The sequence below is a fragment of the Peromyscus leucopus genome, chromosome 15 (genome assembly GCF_004664715.2).
Source record: "Peromyscus leucopus breed LL Stock chromosome 15, UCI_PerLeu_2.1, whole genome shotgun sequence".
NCBI classification, from domain to species: Eukaryota; Metazoa; Chordata; class Mammalia; order Rodentia; family Cricetidae; genus Peromyscus; species Peromyscus leucopus.
In genome coordinates, this window is record NC_051076.1 from 87,157,756 (window position 1) to 87,183,926 (window position 26,171).

A 26,171-nucleotide genomic window follows, 5' to 3' on the forward strand; every position below is an offset into this window, starting at 1 on the left:
TTCGATGCCAACCTGGTCTACAGAGCAAATCCAGGAAAGGCACAAAGCTACTCAGAGAAACTCTGTCTTGAAAAACCCAAACCAAAACTAAAAACACAAAATAAAAAAACCCTCACATATGCTTTGTTAGGGAATATGATAAACTACTTGGGTCCCCAGAATTAACTTCAATAAAACTATGCTTCAATTTTTCTCTGAGATCTTGGGAGAAGGTATAGATGTTGCTTATATCTTCCCTTGGGAAGAAAAGAATCTTATCAACACCTTGTGTACTGCAGAATACAACAAAGTGAGGGATGAACTTGTGAATCGCAATTTGTGTCCCTGGAATGTGGAATGAGACAAATGGCTGAAGGGATGTGTGATGGACATGTATTTTCAGAAGGAATCTTGGCACGATGATTTGTCCCCATTGGACTGGGAGAGGTGGTGGTAGTGATATGGCTAGTGTAGGAAGTAATGAGACATAAATAAGGTGAGGCATCAATATATACTAGATATATGTTATTTTAGCAAATCTCTTAAAAATATCACCAAGCATTGGAATAATGTTCTCTTCTCTCACAATTCTTTCTTTTTACACAGATGTTACTATAATTAATTCTGAACACAAATAAACTAGAGTTAGGGGTTTAGATGGATTTACTCTTGACACATAGACTAAGTACTGGAGCCTCCACAAAGAAGCAGATAGTTCTACATAATATTATTTAATTTCCAGGATACTGTAAATATAACAATAGTTAAAGCAGCAGAGTACTGACATATGGCTACATGATAACCATATTTCAAAAATAGCTGCCTGATTATATAATTAAAGTGTTACTAAGAGGTACCTGTAATTAGTAATTTATATATTGTAAGTGGCTGTGCAGATTTATGAAAGCAGAGTTTAATAATTTTATTAGTGACCACCTGTATAGAAAATTTATGACCTATTCTTCTGAAAAAGGCTTCCTGGCCATGGCTCTAGAACTCTAAGAACAACAAACAATTTCAAATAAAAAAAGTGAAAAGCTTATAGAAACCATATCAAGGAACGCGTCCATTTTCTTAAGAATTGTGTATATGCCCTCTCTCTGCTACCGCACCACTATTCCCTAGTGATGCAGCAGAACACCAGTTACAGTCATCTCTCATCTTACACCATATCTCATGTAGATACCACATATCACCCCTTCCTAATCTCCCTTCCCTGACTAATCACTGTATGCTAGCCACCAGCTCAGGCAGAAATCCCTGCAAAAACCACAGGCCAGGTTTGCCATAAAAGCAGGTAGGCTGCCCACAGGCCTTCTCCATTTTCTCTTTGTCCTCCCAAACCTAATGTCCTAGTCTCATACCTAGCACAGCAACAGGCCACCAGCTTCAGACTCCCCTCATCTCAGCCTACCTTTCCTATGGATACTACAGACAGATCCCTTCCTAACCCCCTCCCCCCCCCCCCCCACCCGCCACTCCAGCAGGTACCACTGCTAATGCATGGGCAGCTCCTCCTATGGCCACAGCAGGCTGCAGGCAGACCCCGGCATCTCCTACAGCTCCTGGGATCCAATTCCCTAAGTTTTACCCCTCCCACACACACGTTTATAGCTGGAAACCTTCTGTGGTCTCCCTTTCCTATCTGACTCCACCCCAAAAGGATCACAAAACCATCTTATTCAACCTCCCTTCTCCCAATTTAACCCAATTAACCAGCCTCCAATACCAGCATTCCCTGTGAACACACCAACTGAACAAGTCAGGAAATTAGGCAATATAAACCCATCACACTCCTGAAAATTGAGAGACGAGACAGAAACCAAGGGGAAAAACAAAACAAAACAAAACAAAAACAAAAACACCAAATAAAGACAATTTCAAAAATAAGCACCTACGCCAATAAGCATCCCAAACCATGATGAAGAGACATCAGCACAAAAACACAATCAACAACAGCCAGGGCAATATGCCACTGCTAGAGCCAAGGTAGCCTACTACAGCAGGCCCTGAATATCACCATAGCTGAAGCACAAGAAAATGACCCTAAAACCAAATATATGAAGATGACAGAGGTCCTTAAAGAGGAAATACATATTTTTTAAAGAAATTCAGGAAAACACACACACACACACACACACACACACACACACAAACAAAAAAAAAACAATTGGAAGAATTGAAATAATTCTTTTAAGAAGCCCAGAAAAACACAAGTAAACAATTGAAAGAAATGAACAATTCCTTCGAGAAAACATACAGTTGAAAGAAATGAATAAAACTCTTCAAGCAATAAAGAAATGCTGTGGGATGTTCTGTATGCTGTAAATGTGTTGCTTTGATTGCTTGATAAATAAAAAGATGTTTGGCCGGTAGCCAGGCAGGACGTATAGGTGGGATAAACAAAGAGGATTCTGGGAAGAGAGAGACTGAGTCAGGAGACACCAGCCTGCTGTCCAGGGAACAGCATGCAATGGCACACAGGTAAAGCCATAGAACATGTGGCAACATATAGATTAACAGAAATGGTCTGAGTTTAAATGTAAGAGCTAGTCAGTGAAAGTCTGAGCTATTGGCCAAGCAGTTTTAATTAATATAAGCCTCTGTGTGTTAACTTTGGAGATGCAAGTAGGAGAGCTTTGTCCCAACCACCTGCCAGCCAGGACACAGGAAAACTTTAGCTACAAATGGGACAAGAACAAGAAGTTCCCTCACCACCTAATAATCAAAACACTAACAATACACAACATAGAACAAAAATGGAAAAGAGGTTCTGCTTTTTTTTTTTTTTCACAGAAAAGAACATGTGGATTGCTTCCAGGCTAATATGGTTTGACCAGCCAAGACCCACCATGGTCCAGATGATTCAACATCCAGAATGGCTTCAAGGCAATTGGCTCAGACAATGCAGCCTCACAGACTATTTCAGTCAGGACTTGACGACCATAATTCTTAATTTTCTCAGGATCCTCATAAGAATACAGTGTCCCTTGCCGGGCAGTGGTGGCGCACGCCTTTAATCCCAGCACTCAGGAGGCAGAGGCAGGCGGATCTCTGTGAGTTCGAGGCCAGCCTGGGCTACCAAGTGAGTTCCAGGAAAAGGCGCAAAGCTACACAGAGAAACCCTGTCTCAAAAAAACAAAAACAAAAAAAACAAAACAAAACAAAAAAAGAATACAGTGCCCTTAATCAGCAGGAAGTAGCCTAGAAAACTATGCCCATATTCCCCAAAAATAGATTATGGATGTTTGTCTTTGTTTAGGTTGTTGGTTACAAATTGTTATTGGTCATAGTCAATATCTTTCTAAAAGAAGAAGGGGGATATGATATGAAAATACAGAATATAGATATGATAGGATAAAAGGATGGATTGTTGAACCTACTTTTAAAGAGCAGCTTGTTTAAAATGTTTTACATTGCTATAGATTTTAGTTTATTACAAATTTAAAGTTAGTGTTCTTATACTGTATATATATTTCTACTCTTGTTTAAGGTATTATGTTTGTGCAACTCATTTAAATTGTGATGGATAATTAAGAAATACAGATTAATAATTAATAATCTATGATAATCAAACTTGTAGTCATGTTAGCTAAGTTTTCTAGGTATGCATAGATATAATCCAGTTAGGTAGGTAATCTCCAAACACTTCAAAGACCTACATAATATGGTATTTAAAATGTTTGAAAAACTTAGACTTTCTGAACAATGGGACACATCTGTTCCTGGCAGCACCAATTTACTTCAAAGAGAAAGTTGGGCATTGAAGACACTCTATGTGGGGTTTATCTTCTTCTTGGCAAAAAATAACCATTTGGGTAAATAGACTGTTCTTGCCTGGACTGCTTGACAAAATGTTATATGGACTGGACAGGCAGGACCCATAAGAAAGTGACCACTGAACTTTGCAAGGCAAATTGGTCCTTCAGGTTCCTGCTTCACAGAAGAAAGTGCCAGACATTCTACAGGGCACAGAGGGAAGTGACTGAGAGGCACTTCTGTCTTCAGGCAGCCAGCTATCTCTGTTAGTCTAGATTTTTGGAAGTTGTTCATAATGCACTTCCTGTTTACTTAGGTATTATTGTATCCTTCTGAGGTCTTTGATGGAGTTGAAGACTAGATAGTTATAATTTTTCTTGGTTATGATAAAAGATAAATTAGATATGAAACCTTAGACTCAAAAATATAAGATAGACAGAATATTTTTCTTTAACTTTGCCAAATACAAATAGACTAGATATTGTAATGGTTATTATTGCTTGATAGCTGTTTGTTATATGTAATTTTACTATGTTAGAGTTAAAACTTTCCTTTTTAATTAAACAAAAAAGGGAGAAATGATGTGGGATATTGCTTTTGTACACTGGTTTAATAAAACACCCACTGGCCAGTAGCCAGGCAGGAAGTATAGGTGGGGTAAGTAGACCAGGAGAATTCTGGGAAGAGAAAGGCTGAGTCAGAAGATTCCAGCCTTTCGTCCAGGGAGCAGCATTTAATGGCACACAGGTAAATCAAGGAAAACATGGCAACATATAGATTAACAGAAATGGGCTGAGTTTAAGTAGAAGAAATAGTCAGTAGTAAGCCTGACCTAATGGCTGAGCAGTTTTAATTAATATAAGCATCTGTGTGTTTACTTGGGTCTGAGCTGCTTGCACACTGGGAGGACACAGGAAAACTATCTGGAAACTTTTAAGCTGTGTGATTTTGACATTGGTGTTAATGGGGCTTATACATATGCCACTGTACCTTTTTATGAGACTTTGTTGTTATTTTTTAAAGAACTACAATTTTTATAGTCCTAGGAAGTTACCTGGTCCTTGGGCAGGTGTTATCTTTTAAGAACTACAACTCCCAGAGTTCCAGGAAGTAAACTGATCTTTGAGCAGGTGGGGGTTTTAGCATCTCTCCCTGAATTTGTATCTTAGATCAAATTTTTTACTCAATTATGGGTTCCAGTTTATATTAGAATCTAATAACCATCAAGTTACTTATACCATGAACTATCATTTAGTTATTATATTAATGGTATAAGACCCAATAGTAATCAACAAAACTGAAAAGTCAAAAGTCCTATGATGGATAATATCTCTTTGTTTTCTATAGAGCAAATCAAGTGTCCTACCACATTATAGAATAATGTTAATTAATGAATCTTTCTCTTGATAAATCTGAGCCCATTTTGTTATGTCAATGGGCATTATAGGTAGCTGTTTTGTCCCGTATGTCATGGAGACTTCTTTTGACTTGGCTTTATTTATCAACTGTTATGGGGGCAGGGATGATGCCATCTTCTGTGGTTGCTTTCATCTGAACTAGGGCATACGTAGTCAGGGTGCACGAAGGCTGAAAGTCTAGTAGAAAGCTAGGAAATGGGGCATTTTTCAGAAGTATCTGATTAGCTGCTCCAGGTGAAGGGATGGGGAGGATTCATATCAGCTGGACTGGTTAACATCAGCTTTCATCAAGTACAGAGCTCAGTAGTTTGTACTATATAAATAGTGATTGTCAGTAAAGTGGAAATCTGTGGAGATATAGATAGAACAGAGATGTCTTTATCTGATGAGAAATATCTTTCAGTCTATATTAGGAGACAACTAAAGGAAACTTAAAATTTTGAGCTTTTAATGAATGAACTAAACAATGAAGTCAGTTTCTTACCAGAGCTAGATTAAAAACTTGTCAGAACTGTATTATTTAATGCTAAAACTCTGAGCTTTTAAAGTCTTACTATACTAATAGCATAGTGAGGGACAGAAATCTGAAGCACTTTTACATACCTCTTTAAATATTGAATCCATGTACATACCTCAAACATTTTTTTAGATCCTTGCAATCCAGGTCTTGATATCTTTAGACCTCTGTAACTTGCATTTACATACCTTAAGTCATTTTGTTTGTGTCTTTAGGCCTTTATACTTACCTTAAATCACTTTCTTAGGTCTGAAAACATTTACTTAGATTTTTATAACTTAAGCTTTTGTGTTCTCAGATCTTATATAAACTGTACATAATTTTTTATTTGATCATTTATCACAAAATCAGGTGGTGGTTCACTGACACTGAGAGCAGTCATTGTAAAGAGTTTGTTTTTTTTTTTTAATAAAGAAATAATAAAAGTTATATTGAAACCTGTTTTATGAGTTTATCTTTTTCTTCTTTTCTTCTTCTTCTTCTTCTTCTTCTTCTTCTTCTTCTTCTTCTTCTTCTTCTTCTTCTTCTTCTTCTTCTTCTTCTTTTTGAGTCTGGTAGTAAGATAAACTGTGTCTAGACCTAGAAGTAGCTCTCAGGAAAGTGAGGCTAATGGCCTGAATTTTACACATGAAGAGTACTAGGAAGGTAGCTGAAGCTTTGGGAAAGGAACTACACTGGGGATGTCTTTGTGTTTGCTGTGAATGTGTTGCTCTGATTGATTGATAAATAAAATGCTGATTGGTCAGTAGCCAGGCAGGAAGTATAGTAAATGAGGGATAAGCAGAGAGGAGAGTTCTGGGAAGGAAAGGCTGGGTCAGGAGTTGCCAGCCAGACACAGAGGAAACAAGATGTAAAAGTACTGGTAAGCCACAAGCCTCGTGGAAACTGTGTGTTTACTTGGGTCTGAGCAGCTGCAGGAGCCATATGGACACAGGAAAACTCCAGCTACAGAACTACCTGTTTGTTTATGTTAAAGTTATTTATTTATTTATCAAGTTTTTATATTAAGAAAGATATTATAATAAAGTACTTTATGAACTTAAGCCTTAAAAATACTAAATATTTCCAAAAGATGTTTCTTAATATAGATTTATCAGTTTTGTAATTTAAATGCAAAATTTTAACTTTTTTTTTTCTTAAAAAGGTTCAATACCTTTCAAAAAACCTAGTACCCTTTTTTATTTCAAGAGGGGAAAAGCAGGGCACAATCATAATCCAAATAAAGTAAAAGCAAGCTCTAATAGTGTAGATTACTTAATATTTAATATCTGGGATATATTTATGGACTTTGATTTTAGGACAAGAGATGGATTATCACACAACAATTCATCCTAATATAAAATATCCTGGAGACCTATTGTCGTCTCCTTGGTAGGCCCACTCCATGTGGTCAATTTTAATTATTTAGTGGTGAAATCTCAAGGCATCTGTCTTCCCAAACCAGTCATGTAGCTGTATAGATATGGCAACAAGCCAGATTTTTTGTTTATATGACATAATGGGATCATGTCACATTGTTTATTTAAGATTCCCTATGATACTGCCTGTCCCGACAGCGTGGCCCGGAGCTGGTTTGACAGGCGGAGCTGCAGCGGAGGATGGAGGCGGTGGTGTTCCTCTTCTTGCTCCTCGACTGTTGCGTGCTCATCTTCCTCTCTGTCTACTTCATCATTACATTGTCTGATTTAGAATGTGATTACATTAACGCTAGATCATGTTGCTCAAAATTAAACAAGTGTCTCATTCCAGAGTTGATTGGCCACACCATTGTCACTGTGTTAATGCTTGTTTCATTGCACTGGTTCATCTTCCTACTCAACTTACCTGTTGACACCTGGAATATATATAGGTTCATCATGGTGCCAAGTGGTAACATGGGAGTGTTTGATCCAACAGAAATACACAATCAGGGGCAGTTAAAGTCACACATGAAAGAAGCCATGATCAAGCTTGGTTTCTACCTGCTCTGTTTCTTCATGTATCTCTATAGTATGATTCTAGCTTTGATAAATGACTGAAAGCTGGAGAAGCCAGGGTTGAAGCCAGCTACACTACACTGCACAATTGAGGAGCCAGAGACTACTTAAATCACCCTTAAAACCATGACCATAGCAGTATATATTTTGGTCTTTGAACAAAAAAAAAAAAAAAAAAAAAAAAACAAAACAAAAAAAAACCCTATTTTTGCTGTATTTTTACCACATAAAGTATTTACAAAAAAAAAAGATTACCTATGTATAGATTTTTAAAGCATTAGCCATTTCTTACTAGTTTTTAAGTTAACATTTTTTTATAGATTTAACATTTTTAACCAAATTCAATAAATTGAACTTATAAATCTCGAGCTGTAGAATGTTTCCACAAACCAAGTCTAATTTTGTTGGCTGTTTTATTTAGATCTCTGTGTCAGTTGAGGACAAAATAACTTTAATGTTTTCTAGACCAAAATGGATATCTGAACTTTTGTTAATCCAAACCCAGTGACCAGAGAGTTCAGAAGTGTATTCTGAGGTCCAGCCATAAGGGGGAGTCACACTGTGGTGGTGATTGCAAAGAGAGCTAAGCCATTTCTGTCTCCATGACACATAGAAATGACATTTGTGAACAAATCAGAACACACAAACACACTTACTAAAGACACAGGCACACTCAACTTTACTGAGAAACAAAGAAGCAAAACTTTCCATGGGAAAGGCAGTTTATTATGAATTGTAGAGATTTTGAACCTTACAAAATTCTGAGACAAGAATTTGCATCATAATCTTAAAATACAGAGAAGAGTTTTATTTATTTATTTATTTATTTATTTATTTATTTATTTATTTATTTATTTATTTATTAGTGGTCTTCTAGGCTGCGGCAGGCAGGACTCCAGCTCAGATGGACACAGGAAAACTGTGTCCAGCTCTTGGGAGAGAGGAGAGAGAAGGAGAGATTTCAACTTGGGTTCAGCAGGCTGCATGAGTCAGAGAAGCATAAAAGTGGCAATGTGGATAGTATAAACAGGGCAGGAAAAACAGTAGCTGCAGGAGTGCAGGTCAGAACTAAGAGATAGCTCATGACAGTCTAGAGTACAAGGAAGACTGCAGGAGAGAAGCAGCAGCTGCAGACACTGTGGGAGGTGGGAGGGTCAGGAGCCTTTTCATCTCTGAATTCCATGTTTTAACAAACATAGAACAGGACACTTACACACTTTAAGAAAAGAGCAGATAGACTCAAGCAGTGTTTGGAGTTTTTTGATCGCTCAGACCAGCACCTCAGCAGTCTGCAGGCCCCAGCTCCCTTCAGCCCTGCCCACCACACTGAAGAGACATAGGACCCTGCCTGTGCATGGAAGGGTGGAGACACAAGTCCCTACCCCAGGCATAGACTGCATGCAAGCAGTGGCCCAGATATAGGCTCCCCATGGTGTGGTGTGCAGCTCTGCTGCAGCTGGAGTCAGAGGACCTGCCCATCCATGGACCCTACACTGTGGCTGCAGCATAAGTCACAGGCCCAGCCCTTTGTGGCAGCAGGACAGGCTGTGCCCGCCTGCAGCAGCATTCAAACATTAAGCCTTTAAGTTGTTCATTATGAAAAGGTGAGGATAATAGGATAGAGTAACTGATGAGAAGAAGAATTTTCCATTTCAGAAAAGAGAAGAAGAAAGAAGAAAGATTGTTGCTGGTCCTCTGAAGGATGGCCAAGCAAAAAATGACACTACATACTGGTGAGTTCCAAAGGAGTACCCACAAATTCTACTTGTTCTGGAGTGCTGTGGATATCGCTCTGTATAAATAAAATGTTGATTGGCCAATAGCCAGGCACGAAGTATAGGCAGGACAAGCAGAGAGGAGAAATCTGGGAAGTAGAAGGCTGAGTCAGAAAGACGCTGCCAGCCAGCGCCATGACAAGTGACATGTAAAGATGCCAGTGGGCCACAAGCCACTGACTGGAACCTCTGACAAGCAAGGACTCCTAACAATCTAGCTAAAAACCAAACAGAAATGCTGGCACTAACAGACATTAAAAAGCAAATGGATATAAGAGATATCTATGGAAAATTTCACCCAACCACTAAAGACAATATCTTCTCAGAACCTCATGGAAGTTTCTCTAAAATTGTTCAAATATATAGACACAAAACAAGTCTCAACATGTGAAGGAGAATTCAATTAATCCTCTGTATCCTGTCAGACCACCATGGGTTGAAGCAAGATATCGAGAACAACTGAACCAATAGGAAGTTTATAAATTCATGAAAATTGAACAACTTCTACTGAATAAAATATGGGTCAAGCCAGAAATATTGAGAGAAATTAAAGAATTCAGTGAAAATGATAAAACAGCATATTCAAACTTACAGGGCAAATGAAAGCAGTGCCAGCAAGCAAGTTCACAGAAATAAGTGGCTACAAACAAGAAAAACGAAACTTAACAGCATACCTGAAAGCTCTGGGACAAAAAGAAGTAATCACATGAAAAAAGAGTAGAAAGCAAAAAATCATAAAAATATGAACTGAAATCAATAAACCAGGGACAGATAGATAATACAAAGAATCAATGAAACAAACAATTGGTTCTTTGAGAAAATCTACAGGATAGGCAAAACCTTATCCAAACTAAGTCAAAGACAAAGAGCAGATATAGAAATTAATGAAATTAGAAAAGAAAAAGGGGATGTAACAACAGATACCGAGGAAATGTAGAGAATCATGGAGACAGAGACTAAAAGCCTGTACTCCACCAAATTGAAAAATGTAAAAGAAATGGATAATCTCTCAATAAGTACCACTTACCAAAGTTAAATCAAGATCAGACAGACTATTTAAATAGATCAATAACCAGTAGTGAAATAGAAGCAGTCATTAACCATCTCCCAATAAAAAGAAGACCAGGGCCAGAAGATTTTAGCACAGAATTCTACCAGAATTCTAATGAAAAAATAACACCAATACTCTTAAAGTTATTCTACAAAATAGAAACAGATGGAACATTGCCAAACTAATATTAAGAGGACACATTTACCCTGATATCTGAACCACATACATATCGAACAAAGAAAGAGAACTACAGACCAGTCAAATTCCCTCATGAACATAGATGCAAAAATACTCATTAAAATACTTGCAAACTGAATACAAAAACATATCAAAAAGATCATCCAACATGATCAAGTAGGGTTCATCTCAGATAAGTAGAGATAGTTCAATATACAAAAAGTAATAATATAATTCACCATAAGAACAAATTGAAAGAAACACACATGCACACACACACACACACACACACACACACACACACACAGAGAGAGAGAGAGAGAGAGAGAGAGAGAGAGAGAGAGAGAGAGAGAGAGAGAGAATCATCATATGATATGCAGAAAAGTTCTTTGACAAAATTCAATACTTTTTCAGACAAAAGTCCTGGACAGATTAGGGATACAAGAGACATATGTCAATATAATAAAGGCAATTTACAACAAGCCTATAATCAACAACAAATTAAATGTAGAGAAACTCAAAATAGTTACACTAAAATCAGGAAAAGCACGGTCCGCTACTTTCTCCAGACCTTTTTTAAATATAGTACTTGAAATTTTAGATAGAGCAATAAGAAAACTGAAGGAGATCATAGGTACACAAAATGGAAAGGAAGAAGTCAATGTATCATTATTTGCAGATGATAAGTTTGTATATATAAGTGACCCTAAAAATTCATCAAGGGAACTGGCAAAGCTGACAGACCTTTTAGCATAGCGAATACATCTAAATTAACTCAAAAAATCAATAGCCACCTATAAACAAATGACAAACAGACTGAGAAACAAATCAGGAAAACAACACATTTCATAATAGCCTCAGTAATACAAAATACTGTGTGCTAACTCTAACAAAGCAAGTGATAACTTACATTATTAAAAAAAAAACTTCAAGTCATTGAAGAAAGAAATTGAGGAAGATATCAGAAGATGAAAAGATCTCTCATGATCATGGATCAGTAGGATTAACATAGGAAATTTAGTCATCATACTAAAAGCAATCTACAGATTCAGTGCAAGCCCTATCAAAATAACAACACAATTCTTTCAGACCATGAAAGAAATAATTTTCAACTTCATATGGAAACAACAACAACAACAAACAATGGGCAGAGACCAGCATAGCTAAAACAATCCTGAACCATATAAGAACTGCTGGATGTCCCATCATTCCTGATTTCAAGTTCAATTACAGAGCTATAGTAACAACAAAACAACAAACAAACAAACAAACAAAAAAAAAACATATGGTCCTGACATAAAAATGGACAGGTTGATCAATAGAATCAAATTAAAGACCTAGACATAAATCTACACACATATGAACACCTGATGTTTGATGAACTCAGAAGTACACACTGGGAAAAAGACAGCATTTTCAACAAATAGTGCTGGTCAAAGTGGATGTCTACATATACAAGAATGCAAATAGATTCACATTTATCACCCTGCAGAAAACACAAGCCCAAGTAGATAAAAGATCTCAACATAAAACCAGATACGTTGAACCTTATATAAAAGAAAGTAAGAAAAGCCTTGAATAAATTGAAACAGGAAATAACTTTCTGAAAAGAACACTAATAGTACAGGCACTAAGATCAACAATTATGAAACTGAACATCATGGAACTGAAAAGCTTCTGTAAGGCAAAGGACACTGTACATCTGGCACAATAACAGCTTATAGAATGGGAAAATATTCATACCAATTTTACCTCTGATAGAGGAAAATTATCCAAAATATATAAAGAACTCAAGAAACTAGATAAAAGAAAAAGAATCCAATTTAAAATTTGGAACAGATCAAAACAGAGAATTCTCTATAGAGGAATCTCAAATGGCTCAAAAACACTTAAAGATATGTTCAACATCCTTAGACATTAGGGAAATACAAGTCAAAACTACTTTGAGTTTTCATCTTACGCTTGTCAGAATGGCTAAGATCAATAACACAAGTGATAGCTAATGCTGTAGAGGATGTAGAGCAAGGGTAACACTTTTCCATTGCTGGTGGGAGTCCAAACTTGTACAGCCACTACAAAAATCAATAGGCTGATTCCTTTAGAAGTTGGTAGTAGTTCAATCTCAAGACCTAGTTATACCACTCAGGAGAATATATCCTAAGGACACTCCATTCTACCACAAAGGCACTTCATCAACCATGTTCATTATGGGTCTATTCATAGTAACCAGAAACTTGAACTACCTAGGTGTTCCTCAACAGAAGAATGGATAAAGAAAATGTGTTATATTTACACAATGGACTATTACTCAGCTGTTAAAAAATGGCATCATGAAATTTGCAGGAAAATCAGTGTAACTAGAAAAAATATCACCCTGACTGAGTTTACCCAGACCCAGAAAGTTGAATATGATATGTATTAACTTGTAAGAGGTCATTAGCCATTTAGTAAATGATAACCAAGCTATATTCAGTAGACCCAGAGAGGTTAGGTAAAGAAGGACCTGGGGTGGGAAGACAAGGTTCTCCCCTGAAGGGGGATATAGAACAGATTTTACAGGTATATTTGTTGGCAGATGGGGACAGTAGTGTAGTACATTAGGTTGGGAGATATGGGATAAGGCAAGAGAGTCCAGGGAGATATGGTTGGAATTGGAGTGGGATTGGGGATATGTTGTTGAAACCTAGTGTAGTTGAAACTTCCTAGAATCTATGAAAATGATCCTAATAAGGACTCCTTTAATGAGGGACACGGAGTCTCAGCTCGCCATCTCCTTTAGCCAGGCAAAGCTTCTAGATGCAGGACTGGTTTGCATTTGGTTGAGTTGTTGACCAAGGTCCCATAGGAGTCACCAAACAATATAGGTTGTTGCTAAAAGGCTGCTCTGCACAAAAATGCAGTGAGGCTCATTGCCCAGGTAACACCCATGCAACTCATTAACATGGAGAAGTCAAACTGGTGCCCAAAAGGAGCCCTTGCCTCTCCCTTCTAGTCTCTTTGGTGTGGGAAAGTATTCTGCACTCAACTGAAAGAGAAAGGTGACACCAACCCAGCTACAAAACCCTTGACCTACAAATAGTTATGCCTGCAAGTCCTTTTAGGGCAATAGTGACCCAGAGCATATATAAGTAGCCAACCAATATCTGATTTATATAAGGCCCACACATGAGAAGTTACCCATACCCAACACTGCTTGGGTATTCAAGAACCAGAGTCTAGATGGCCCAGAGACGTAGGGTAAAACTAAAAACTACTGGTGTAAAAATATTACAATGATTCTTAGTGATATTCTGTTATAGTCCTTAATCAGTGCCTTGGTTAGTCATCATCAGACAGGCTTCCTCTGAAAGCCAAAGGGAACCGATGCAGAGACCCACGGCCAGGTATTATATGGAGTCTAAACTGAAGTTTCCATCAAATTCCTTCCCCCACACCAAGAGTTCAGTTAATCTCATTGAAGAGTAGAAGAGATGGAGGACAGTAGAAGACCATGCCCCTCTGAAGCAGCTAAGCGCGGCACAGATGCGCTCACAGATAGTGAAGCGGCAAGCACATGGTCTTCGTGGATCTGCATCAGCTCCTTTGTGTGTGTATCATAGCTGTTAGCGTGGTATTTTTATGGAAATCTTTATCATGAAAAAGAAGAGGTGTTTGAATTTTGTGCTGCTCTTAGGATCCTTTCCCTACTGTTAGATTGCACTGCCCAATTTCAGTATGACAGTTCTTGTTTCACCTTTTTATATTTTAAAGTTTGGTTGTTATCTCTTAGAAGTCTGTTCTCTCTAAGGAGAGACAGAAAGGGAGTGGATCCAGAGAGGATGGAATGGGAGGAGGACTTTGGAAGAGTAGATGGTTGGGAAACTATAATCAGAATAAATTATATGACACAAAATTGATTTTCAACAAAATAAAAAAAATGAATTATGTATTTTGCAAGTATCCGTTACTGAAAACAAATCCATTCAACATAATTCTTAATTAATTACTCAAAATATTTCTGTTCATTTATTAGTGCTGTCATTAAACACCGACAGAGACAATATAAAGGAGTATCTGTTTTTCTCATGATTTCAGAATTATCACTTCACTGATACACTCACACATTCACATGAAAAAAATCTTCAGAAAACAAAATGTTTTATTTTTTATAAATTAAAATATGGGAATGAAATAAAGAAATTCTAATACATAAATAGAATTAAAGTGAAGAAAATGTACAAAAATATTTTAATCACATTTAATATTTAAATAATGAATGTAATACTATTTTGAGGAGTTTCAACAAATATATATATTTTATAGCAAATAGAAATATAATTACTCTTTTTAATAACTTGTGGTAAGTACCCAAACAAAGAAAAATAACAACAACCACAAAACAAAACCCCAAATCATAATTGCTGTATCTTCTTCAGCATAGTTAATGGCTGTAGAGTCTCATCTATAATTTCCCCTGGCCTCTTGGTGTTTTTCTTGTTTATCCTCCCTGCTGTGGCAATTAAAATGTTGTCAACCCATGTCTTTAGTAGTATATAAACTTTTAGTCTGAAGGGATTTTGAGATGTTTGGTTTTCTCAGCATTTACAGAAGTGTTGTAGGTGTTAATTCTTCTGTAACTATATTCAGAGCGATAAACAGTTGAATTTCATGTTTTATGCATGCTGGTGTCCTGGAAACTAAAATGAACCTGTCATAAGGTTGTATTCTTACCATCTGCTAGTGTGATCTCCTCCTTACAATGGCATATGTGTAACACATAGGTTTTTTAGAATATGGAATAAGATAATAAAATCTCAAAAATACCAATTAAAAATATTAAATTTCACTCCAGTGAAACGCTCTAATTTATTGACTAAGCAATGAAATTTGCCAAAATTTACATTGCATATCATTTCTCCCCTTTTTAATTTTATTTTTGTTTGTGGCTAAGAAACACTACAGAGACATATTGTGTCATACATTTCTTTATGCAGTTTAATTATATAATATGTCACTTTTGAAAATATTAAGCATATGAACTCCATGCTAGACTGCCCCAGGGACTCTTTCTCCTTACCTGAGCTTTCTAACCAATATCCCTAGCTGAATTACTAATGTAAACCATAATAGATATGATATTTAAAAATCATCATTATTCTGATATTCTTTAATATGGGGATACCTCTTAGGACAAAGGCTAATTATAAGAGCCACAAAGTGAATCATTTCTACTTTCATTAAGGGAAAGCATGGAGAAAAAGAACTTACCAAATTTCTCATGAAGGTGATGATTTTGTTGTGGTTCCCTCAAAGTCTCTCAAAGGGACTATCCATTTCAGGTATATTAATTTCTTCTAAGCTTTCAAACTTTAAGAAAAGTCATTAGCAGTTATAACAGAATGTTATATATATACAGTATGAAAATAAATGAAAGTAATTAGGAGAGTGAACTATGGGGCTTGCTTCCACACTCGGCAGTGCCATACCTGCTATAACAGTGTTACTTAGCTTTTGGAATGGCTCAGCATGTGGTGAAGCAAGAATCAGCATGGAATGAAGACTCTTCCTTCAAAATCTTTCATTTCAAATCTCACAGTTCCACTGTCTTGCACAGCACTTGTTTGAAAAAAAAAACAAAAACACATTTCACAAAATCAGAACTTTACAATTGCAAGCACTATGTGATCTGAAATGCCAATACTCTGTCATGATTCATCCATAAAAGCAAAGCTATTACTCTTGGTACTAGCAATATATATATATATATATATATATATACATATATATATATATATGTATATATATATACATATATATATATATATGTATATATATATTGGTTTTTCAAGACAGGGTTTCTCTGTGTAGCTTTGCGCCTTTCCTGGAACTCACTTGGTAGCCCAGGCTGGCCTCGAACTCACAGAGATCCGCCTGCCTCTGCCTCCCGAGTGCTGGGATTAAAGGCGTGTACAATATCTGCATATTTAATGAATTTGTTAATTGACATTTATTACTATTATAAACAAAAGCAAAAAACAAACCAAACTAAAATAAAAACAAATCTGTGGAAATTGTCAAAACTTAGGATTCTAACATAATATAAAAGTCTGTGTATGCTGGTGCTGTTTCCTGTTGACATTCACTTACTTTCTCCTCTTCTGAGGCAGGCAGCAGGTAATGTTGACATTGGCACAAGGGTAGCCAATGCCCTGAGCTGATGTACTCCCTGTTGGAGAAAGGCTAATGTAACTTACAGGCTAAGGAAAAGCTGAAATACCAAGTCTCAGAAAGCCTCATCAATGTTGTATTGACAGTTTCAAGTGCTGGGAAGGAGACCCTCAGCCATTCTGAACCGCCTTCAAGTTTTGCACAAAGCTCCAAGGACAAAGTTCCCTTGAGTCTTCAGTTATGTTAGGAGGGTTTTCTGTGACAACCTATTTATTTAGTAAAAATCCTCTTCAGGAGATGGGGATGTAGTTAATTTGATAAAAATACTTACCTAGCTGCAAGACTAGCATCATTCACAGAACCAAATACCAAATTCCCTTCAGCTTTTCTTGAAATTTACTTTCTCTAATCAACTACGTTTATTTTCTCTAATCAAATAAGCTAATGGACACATTTATAGGATTATGAAATTTTGAAATATATTTCAAACACAGGCACTTTCTCAATTATTTGGAAAATATGTATAATTATGTATTATAATTACATATTTACTTATAATTAGGCATCCTTGGAACTGAACTGAAGGAAACCTGTGGGCTTCAGATGTGAATGCCAGAGTGATACTGAATTTGAACATGACACAGCTTACTCTCTACTTTACAGAGGAGCATCTGTTTCTCTTTAGTTTACATGGACTTGGGCTATTGGTCTAAACATACTCTGGCCTACACAGAGAGAGAGAGAGATTAGATATGGATTAGATCTCCTGCACTTCCCAAATTAGGCAGTGTGGTATGTTGCTATATTCTCAGCAAATAGTAGGTGATGGTAGGTAGATCAGAGGTGCAAGATCATTTCTGGCTACACAACAAATTTATGGCCAGTGTTAGTTAGAGGAGTCTTTGTCTCAAAAACAAAAAACCTCATACATATGACTATCTACCTATTTACATGAAGATGCTCAGTAAATCTACATGTAAAATAGATACTAGAAGTATAATATACTTGATATTTGTTACTTTATTAACAAAATGGTGTTTTCATGTTTATCATTTTATTTAGAATAAGTGAAAACAAGCTTGAATTTTCACAGATCTACCAATATCATTGTATTTAAGAGAATAGTGCCTATTTACCAATAATACAAATATAAAGTAATATGGAAATACCTGATATGTTATAAAGAAAAGACCTTTTTGTTCATGTAAATTATAGTATTGGAAAAGATTTTTTATGATATGCAATAGTTATAGAATATTATTAATAAATATATAATAGTCAATATACATCTATTATATAATTATTACAGTTCAAAATATTTTCAAATATTTGGATGCATTGCTTTGCATGCCAATTTGATATTATTAAAAATGTGCTAGTTTTAAATAGAGATAGCATAGATAATTAACTTTACCGAGTAGTCTTCCTGAATAGCATAGATGTCATTTGTGATAATAAGAAATTTTCTGAATTTTGAGGTGTTATACATTCTGAACTACTACCTAAAAGTTGCAGCACTGGCTCAGATATGAGAAAGATGGTGGAAATTTCCAAATTTCAGAACATATGGCAATGTGTAATCTAATGTATTTCAAAGAGAACAGGAAGGATAAACTTAATTTAGGGATGAAAGTTTCTTTTTGTCTTGTCACAGGTGAAAACAATTGACTTCCAATTTAACAATTTTTTCAAAAATCATAAATAGAGAATTATGAATAACAAATGTCAGACATGGGCAACACATTTGCCAGAAACACTATTAGATGAATTAGCAAATTTCTGTTTCTTTCTTTCATGTAGTTCTAATACAATTCCTACATAAGTCAGTTCTTCCATCACTTGCAAAGTGAACAATACCAGCTCTACTTTAAGAGATTTGTTTATAAAATATGTATATCAGAATAAGTTGCTATAAAAGGTTGGTTGGTGCATAACTTTCTATATTCTCTCCCAGATAAGTGCCATAAAGAAATTATTTTCCAACAGAAAATTCCATGCATAATGTATAATAAAAGCAATTAATTTCTTCCTTTGGTAATAATGAAATAATACCCTGGGGGAACAATGGGAGGGAGCAGAAAAGAAAAGCAAGCAAATTATTGTCCCAAATTAACCTATTTTCTTATTTTTTTCTAATCCATTTTAATTCTAGTAGCTACATAAAGAGGTATATCTAGGTCTTCCTGAAGCTAACATTAATAATTAATAATTGTCATTATTTCAGTAATAACAGCAGGTAAATATGTGCAATATCTGCTGTGCATTATGTGTATCATGTATACATATTTTGGGTATAGTATATTATAATACATACATTCCTTGTATATTAGAAATTCAGCTGGATTTTACGAAAGTTTCATGCATTCTTAATATTCCCATTGCATAGATCTAGGTGTCAAGGGAAAATGTTTTAAATAATTTGCCCAAGGTTAGACAGCAAAAATGTTAGGAGCTAGAAAATAATTAAAAGTAAACTTTATAGACCATTTATCTAGCATACAAATAAGGCAAATTATGGAAATGCTTAAAATTAGTACAGAGAGGTACTCCACTTTCTTTATGGTATTAAACTTCTTTTAATTTTCTTACTTCTTTACTCATGAACTATTTGAATTGCCATTTAAAGCTTTATGCATACCATAACTATATAATTTTATACTGTGAAAGTTACTAATATAGGTCATATTTTAAATATCAATATGAATAGAAGTGCATGGAATAAAATTGAGTAAACTATTTTACTATGATCTGACCTATTCTATGACTACTTTAATTATATTTTATTTGAATTCTTGCTTAGGTTTTAAATAGCAAATGGAATTTTGAATTGTTATTGGAATTCTATTTTATATAATTTGAATGATATAATATATAAAGTCTTCTTATTAATTTTTAACTAGAAGTGAATCATCAATACAATGTTTTTCTTTATTCAGGTGTAGATATCTTTTCATTGATTGCTGTGATAACCAAAGGGGCCAAATATTAGTTAGAATGCTCCACAGCTCTTGGTTATTTTCAAACATTCACAGGAATTCATTTACTATATTGTAGAAGACCTCATCAGTTCTTCAAGGTTAGTAAAATGTGTGTCCTGTACTAATGTAGCCACTGCTCATGGTCCTCTGAGCACAGAGTGAGGTGGGAAGAGGAGAGTTAAGATCACCATAAATATGCTGGAGCTTTATTAATCCTACTGCCTTTGTGTTCTAGGAAGATACTGAGCCTATGATTGGTCTCTCCGAGAGTGCATCATGCATTATATTTCCAGAGACCCATCTCAAGGACTTGATGGCTATTATTTACCCATGTGAAACATTCTCTGGTTGAGTGATTTTAAGCTTCTTCTTAGATTCTACGGTCTTTGCAGTATTTCTAAAACTGGAATTTCAAAAGCCCCTGTTTATTGAAAACTCATAACTTTGCTTGACTTGGAGCTACAAACAATTTACTGTGCTTCAGATTATAAAGAAAGCTTCACAAAAATCAGACAATGTTCACACAGTTAGCTAAATTAAAATAAAGTTATTCATACTCATATCAAGAGGCACAAAATATGTTCTGAGAAATGTAGTACTGCTTATATTCTTAAGTAACTTTAAATATTGTTTATTTTAAACAATGGAAATTTGAAGCTTATGTGTAAGATTGTGAGATGGCTGAAAAGATTGTTAATATAAAGAGAGAATATATGCATAACTATATATGTTAATTTACATTTTATTAAAATATTCCAAATCATGTAATTTGTGTTCAACATGGCAGATAGCTGAATTTTTGCAGCACTTATGTTTAAGCAGAAGATAAACAATTACAATATTGCCCATTATTGTTCTAGCAGTTTAAAAATTCCCTAGTCCTAGATAAAATTCCCTGAGATGGCTAAAAGTGGTATGTGCTTTAACTAACAATTATGAATATAATTAGAATTTTTCCCAGTGTATCCTGCATTTGACAATCCTATAATTATATAAAACATAGTGTGTTTTTAACAAATCTCCACAGAGTAACTAGTCATGAGCTATTATAAACACATTGTTATATAATTTATATCATGTATATAAGTTGTTCATACAGATGACCAGGGGATTAATACATAAAATCTCTGCTGTGATTACCATGTTTAATTTCTTTTCTTGACTCTGTTTTCTTTGTATTTAATCATCTTTTTTTACATACTTTTCAGTTCCTCAGCAAGGATTCCATTATACTCATTTTAAAATTTATGAAATAGCCATTAAAGGATTGATTTTATTCCTTACAATTTGTACAATATATGATTGAGCAATAGGCCAATGTCATAAGAATAATAAATTTCCAATGCATACATCTCCATATGAATTATATGTTTTGAGTTTTTTGATAATATTTTTGTTTTGTACTTTTTTCTTATGTTTGAGACAGAGTTTCTCTGTGTAGATCTGGCTGTCCTGGAACTCACTCTAGAACATTTTGGCCTTGAACTCACAGAGATCTGAGTGCTGGGATCAAAGGTGCATGCTAACACCTCCTAGCTATTCTGTATTTTTCCCAAGAGCAAAACAATATTATATTAATGTGTAATGATCTAGTGTAGCTTGCAATGTCTCATCTACTTTTATTGTCTTAACTGTTGTATTTCAAATATGACTGTTTCATGTTCTTACAAGGTAATGATATCTGTGGCACAAACAAAATGATTCCAATTTCAAATTTATATTTTTTTATTATTTGATATAGATATTTCAGTCTCAGAATACAAAGAAAAATACTATTCATCTGCCCTAATACATACAAAATCACTTAAAATATTTCATATAAATATACATACTTTAGTTCAATGTTTACACTATTAAATAAAAATAGTCTTTCAAAACAATGTGAAGAACATTGTACTCACTGCATTATTTTATATTAAATATTAATTTTGACTCCATCATGATTTTGATATAAGAAACATTCTTGAAAAGTCAATTAAAAATACCATGTTTTATTACCTTATAATCTAATTTATGTTAAAGTTGTGTGTCTGACACCTTAGCATTTACTCCTCCATAATGCTATGATGAGGAGTTTCCATTGCATCTGGTTTCAAATTCAATAAGAGCTAATGGCACTGAGTGACCCATCACATGATAAGCTCCTACCAGTAAAAGAAATGTAGAGAGTGACATCATGTTTTATTTATACCAATAGTGAAACACAGAGCAGATGATTGTAACATTTGTGGTAAATAGTAATTCAAATTTGAATACAATACTGCTGTCATTTGACTATTACAATTTTAGTAGAAAGCAGACATACTTAAGAATTTCTGAACTTCCTATGAGTTACAAAAGCAATAATTTAATCACAAGTGAATGTTGACCTGAATTTGGTTATTGTATTTTTTCATGAAAAGAATTGACATTTGGAGTTGCTAGGAAATTAATCTGTGAAAAGTCTCTAAGAATACCTTCTGATTCCCTTTGTTATACAAACTCAGAAGACGTGAAGTAATGTGAGTTACTGGGTAACTGTGATTAAGTCATATATTGCATAGATAGCCAAATTCAGAGTAGTAAAGTGTAATCTTGGCAAAAATTTAAAAGTTGCAAAATAAAATGATTCATAGAATCTCAATCAGAAAACTGCTAACATATAAGGCAATATTTGTAACTCTTTATGAAACCACTCACGTTTCTCCCATCTCTTAGAATTGATCTTTGCATGGTTCCAGGAATTTAATACACATAGAGGCTTCATTCTTACTTTATAAAGAATGGACAGATGAAAAACTGAGCAGATGGCTTCATTTGGTGCATTTCTTATTTTCCCCTTCTGAATTGTTGAGAATTTGCATTGGATTACATGAAAAAATTCTAGAGGACCATCTCAGTGATACACTAGGGGTGGCTTGCAGCTTTATCTAAAATATGATTAGTTTTATCCCTCCAAACCTCTGTTTTGAACTGGAAATATCCACGAGTGTGTATTTTAAAAGATCATAATTCTACATAAAGGGCTGCTAATAGACAGAAAGCCAGAGATTGCAATTTTACCAGAAGCCTACCATTTCATGTATATACACCTTAGTACTTCTTGCATGTTGATATAGGGAAGCCTTAATTGTTTGGTTGCATTACAGAACCAAACATACATGCTAATCTTTTAAAACGAGGTCCCAAGTCATTAAGGTAATCAAAATTGTCTTCCTGATCAGTGTCTCTGGATCCTATGGAGCTCAGAGAGCCACTTGATGACCCTGTGCCTTCAAAAGCAAAGGTCTGCAGTGAGTCAAAGGGTGGAGCACATGGATCTGTGTTCGCTTCTTCTAGCTTCTCTAAGATGAATTGTCGGAATACGGCACTGTCTGGTCCGACCTGCAGGGACTGCCTGTACAGGCTCCTGATCTCCATGCTCTTGCTTCTGCGAGGCTTTCTTTCCCTCATGACCATGCTGCTTCTCAACTCTACAACATCAAAGGCATCTGAATCTTCTTCTCCACCGCCTTCATCATCAAAGCAAAATATATTCTCTCCAAATTCCTCACTTTTCTCTGGAATAAGCGTTTGCTTTCTTCGCTGCTTCATAGCCAGCATCAAAATGATAAACCCTGGTGAAAAAAAGGACAGATGAATATAAATTAACTAATGGAGCATGGTGTCAATTTTGCAGTCTTTGTCCTTGACACAAATTCAAGAAATCACCCTAAAATCGATGACTCTAAGAAAATAAGTAAGATAAAGAAAAATGATATTTGAAGCACAGCCATGATTCTGGCTGATGGTTTAGAGGAACCTGCAAAGAAAAAAGTGTGAACTGTTTTGTCTCTTACTCAAATTTAAACTCAAAATGTAAGTTAATTCTTATTCCAGTACTTAAAAGAACAAAGTAAAATAGTAGAATATTTTCCAGACTGAATGTATGTAGTGTCTAATGATCGATGATAATAGAATTTCTGAAAAGGAACCACTTGATATTATTGAGGCAAACTCATGGCACAATTATTTTTGAAGTTAGTATTTATAGACTATTATATATCTTATATAGACTACTATATATTACATATATATACTTATTGACTACTATACATATTTACTATATATTTATAGTATGAACAGACTACAAACTGTACATATATATGCACATATTTATACAATTTTATTACGTACCAGACCTTGTTATAAAAGCTTAATATTTACTGGTAGACTTCATTCTTATGAAAATCATATATTATCATTAATGATATATTACAAGTGAGAAACAGAAAGTAAAAGGTCATCACATCATATCTCCAGGAAGATAGAAGACACCTATATGCAAAAATAATTCAAACAGCATTCTCATTTGGATTTTGTGATATAAAAGTAGTTTCAGAAAATCTAAATTAACAGGTATATGAACCACACTACTGATTAGCAGCTATATTGGAGATAATTTTTAAAACATGCAGAAATTGAACAATTTCAGAATATATATTTTAATTTAAAAACAGAATAACTAAATATAACACATATTTTGCGGGGTTGTGTTTGTGTTTCAACCATAATCAATCCTTCATTGGCTTTGGATCTCATGTACCTCCTCAGTGTTTTCTATCACAGTCAGTCTTTGAAATAAATATGAGGTGAACTTATTAAAATTATAACCAAGAGATAAATGGTGGGTAATATTTCTTGTAGAAAATGGAGACAGGACCCAAATAAATTAGAAAAATGAGACATTGTAGCTGATATAACAGAAAACATGGAATTGTGAAAGATCACTGTGAACAATTACATATTGATCAGTTGGACAATGTGGGAAAAATAAATTCCTATAACATATAACCTACCGAGACCATACTGAGGAGAAATGAGAAATATTCAGGCAAATTCAAAAGAAAAGAGATTGGATCAATAAGTCTACCGTGAAAAAGAAGAAAAGTCAAGGACATCATATTTTTGCAGCTGAATTTTACCAAAAGGTTTAAAAAGGTATAACATAAAGACTTCTCAGAATCTTATAAAAATTCAAAATGAAACACTAATTTGATTATTTATACATATGGTGGCTATGTCAACTGATAACTGAAAGTTTTTATAAAGATCTATTTATATTTATGTGTATAAATATTATGCTTGCATTTTTGTAAGTCTATGTACACAGGTACCTGAGAAGGCCAGAATAGTGAATCAGATCTCTATGGAGACAGAATTACAGGTAGCTGTAAACCATGGGGGTACAGGGTATACTAGAAACTGGATCTCTGCAAGAGCAACAATTGCTCTTGAATGTTGAAACATCAACAGAGCTGAAGAAAGCTAAGCTTTTATGTGCCCTCTAACAATTGTCACCACAGATAAAGAAGACTCTGGAATCCAATTACTATGTTGTATTAGTGTGTGTGTGTGTGTGTGTGTGTGTGTGTGTGTGTGTGTGTGTGTACAGAGAGTGGAATATTAATTGTTGGGAGTGTAGCACAAAGGTACTTGGGCCCACATATCCAGAAAAACTGAGAATGTTAAGCATATGAGGACTGGATGTAAAACGTGTTCTTATATCCAGAAAGCTAGGAATTGGAGATGATTAGCAGCCTGGTGATCTATGTTATCTGTTGATCCAGCCAATATCAACCTCCTATAACCAAAACAAGACCAGAGGTGGTTAGTAATCTAAATGTCTCTTAAAAATCCTGTAGCCTTCCCCAAACTTCCACAACCAGGACCAGAGGTGGCTAAAAGGCTAAATGACTTCTTTACTATCTGTATGACTGATATCAGTCAGATCAGATCCTTCCCCAGACTTTAAGCTAGTATAGGTAGCCTATTTGTAGAACCCTTCCTCTAGGAAGAAATGACATGTATCATGATTTAAGTTTCAATGTAATCAGGATTCCTTGAGCACCTATGACTGAATTATACCATTAAACTTTTATTCCAAATTATACTGTGCTTAAATTTGCTGACAATAAAGAACCTGGTATCAGACTCCCCAGAAGTTTTAATACAGGTTGACAAAGACAATCCGATCTGAGTTTTCAGTCTCATCTATTTGCATTTCATTTTGCTGACTAACACCTGCAGAGATCACCTCAATTACTGCCCTTTAAAAATTAAGGAAATCTCTCTACAACATGAATGATCCTAGAAGGTATTATATTATGTAAATGGTGAGTTAAGAAGAGTAAATTCTGGACCCTTATTGCATAAGAAGATATCCTTAGAAGTATTAGAAATTTTAAATTATTAAAATAATCATATGCTATTATATGAAATTATAAGTATTGGTCATAATTATGCTTTCAAATGAAGTAAATTAAAAGTAAAAATGAATATATGTATTATTTTAGAATTGAAATTTCTACCTAAATTGCCATCATATAATTTCAGTTCCTATACTACAAACAGTAGAATAAAAATGCCTCCAATA

The 26,171-nt window shown here is 34.9% G+C and overlaps 2 protein-coding genes across 4 annotated transcripts in view; one reads left to right on the top strand and one right to left on the bottom strand.

Annotated features, from left to right (window-relative positions):
* Window positions 1–7,145: 7,145 nt before the first annotated feature.
* LOC114681458 (protein cornichon homolog 4-like) lies at window positions 7,146–7,774 on the top strand. The gene has a single exon (XM_037211072.1). The coding sequence runs from the start codon at window positions 7,272–7,274 to the stop codon at window positions 7,689–7,691; it is 420 nt and encodes a 139-aa protein (XP_037066967.1). The 5' UTR covers window positions 7,146–7,271; the 3' UTR covers window positions 7,692–7,774.
* A 13,762-nt stretch (window positions 7,775–21,536) lies between these two features.
* Window positions 21,537–26,171, bottom strand: part of Cdh19 (cadherin 19) — a 117,184-nt gene continuing 112,549 nt past the window's right edge. For all 3 annotated transcript variants that reach the window (XM_037211030.1, XM_028854961.2, XM_028854960.2), the window contains one exon: window positions 21,537–23,373. In XM_037211030.1, the coding sequence (XP_037066925.1) occupies window positions 22,883–23,373 (491 nt within the window). In that variant the 3' untranslated portion in view covers window positions 21,537–22,882. The remainder of the gene's footprint in view (window positions 23,374–26,171) is intronic.

What these genes read in the sequence shown, in the direction of transcription:
- LOC114681458 (XM_037211072.1), top strand. Translation starts at nt 7,272, where the DNA reads ATGGAGGCGGTGGTGTTCCTCTTCTTGCTCCTCGACTGTTGCGTGCTC.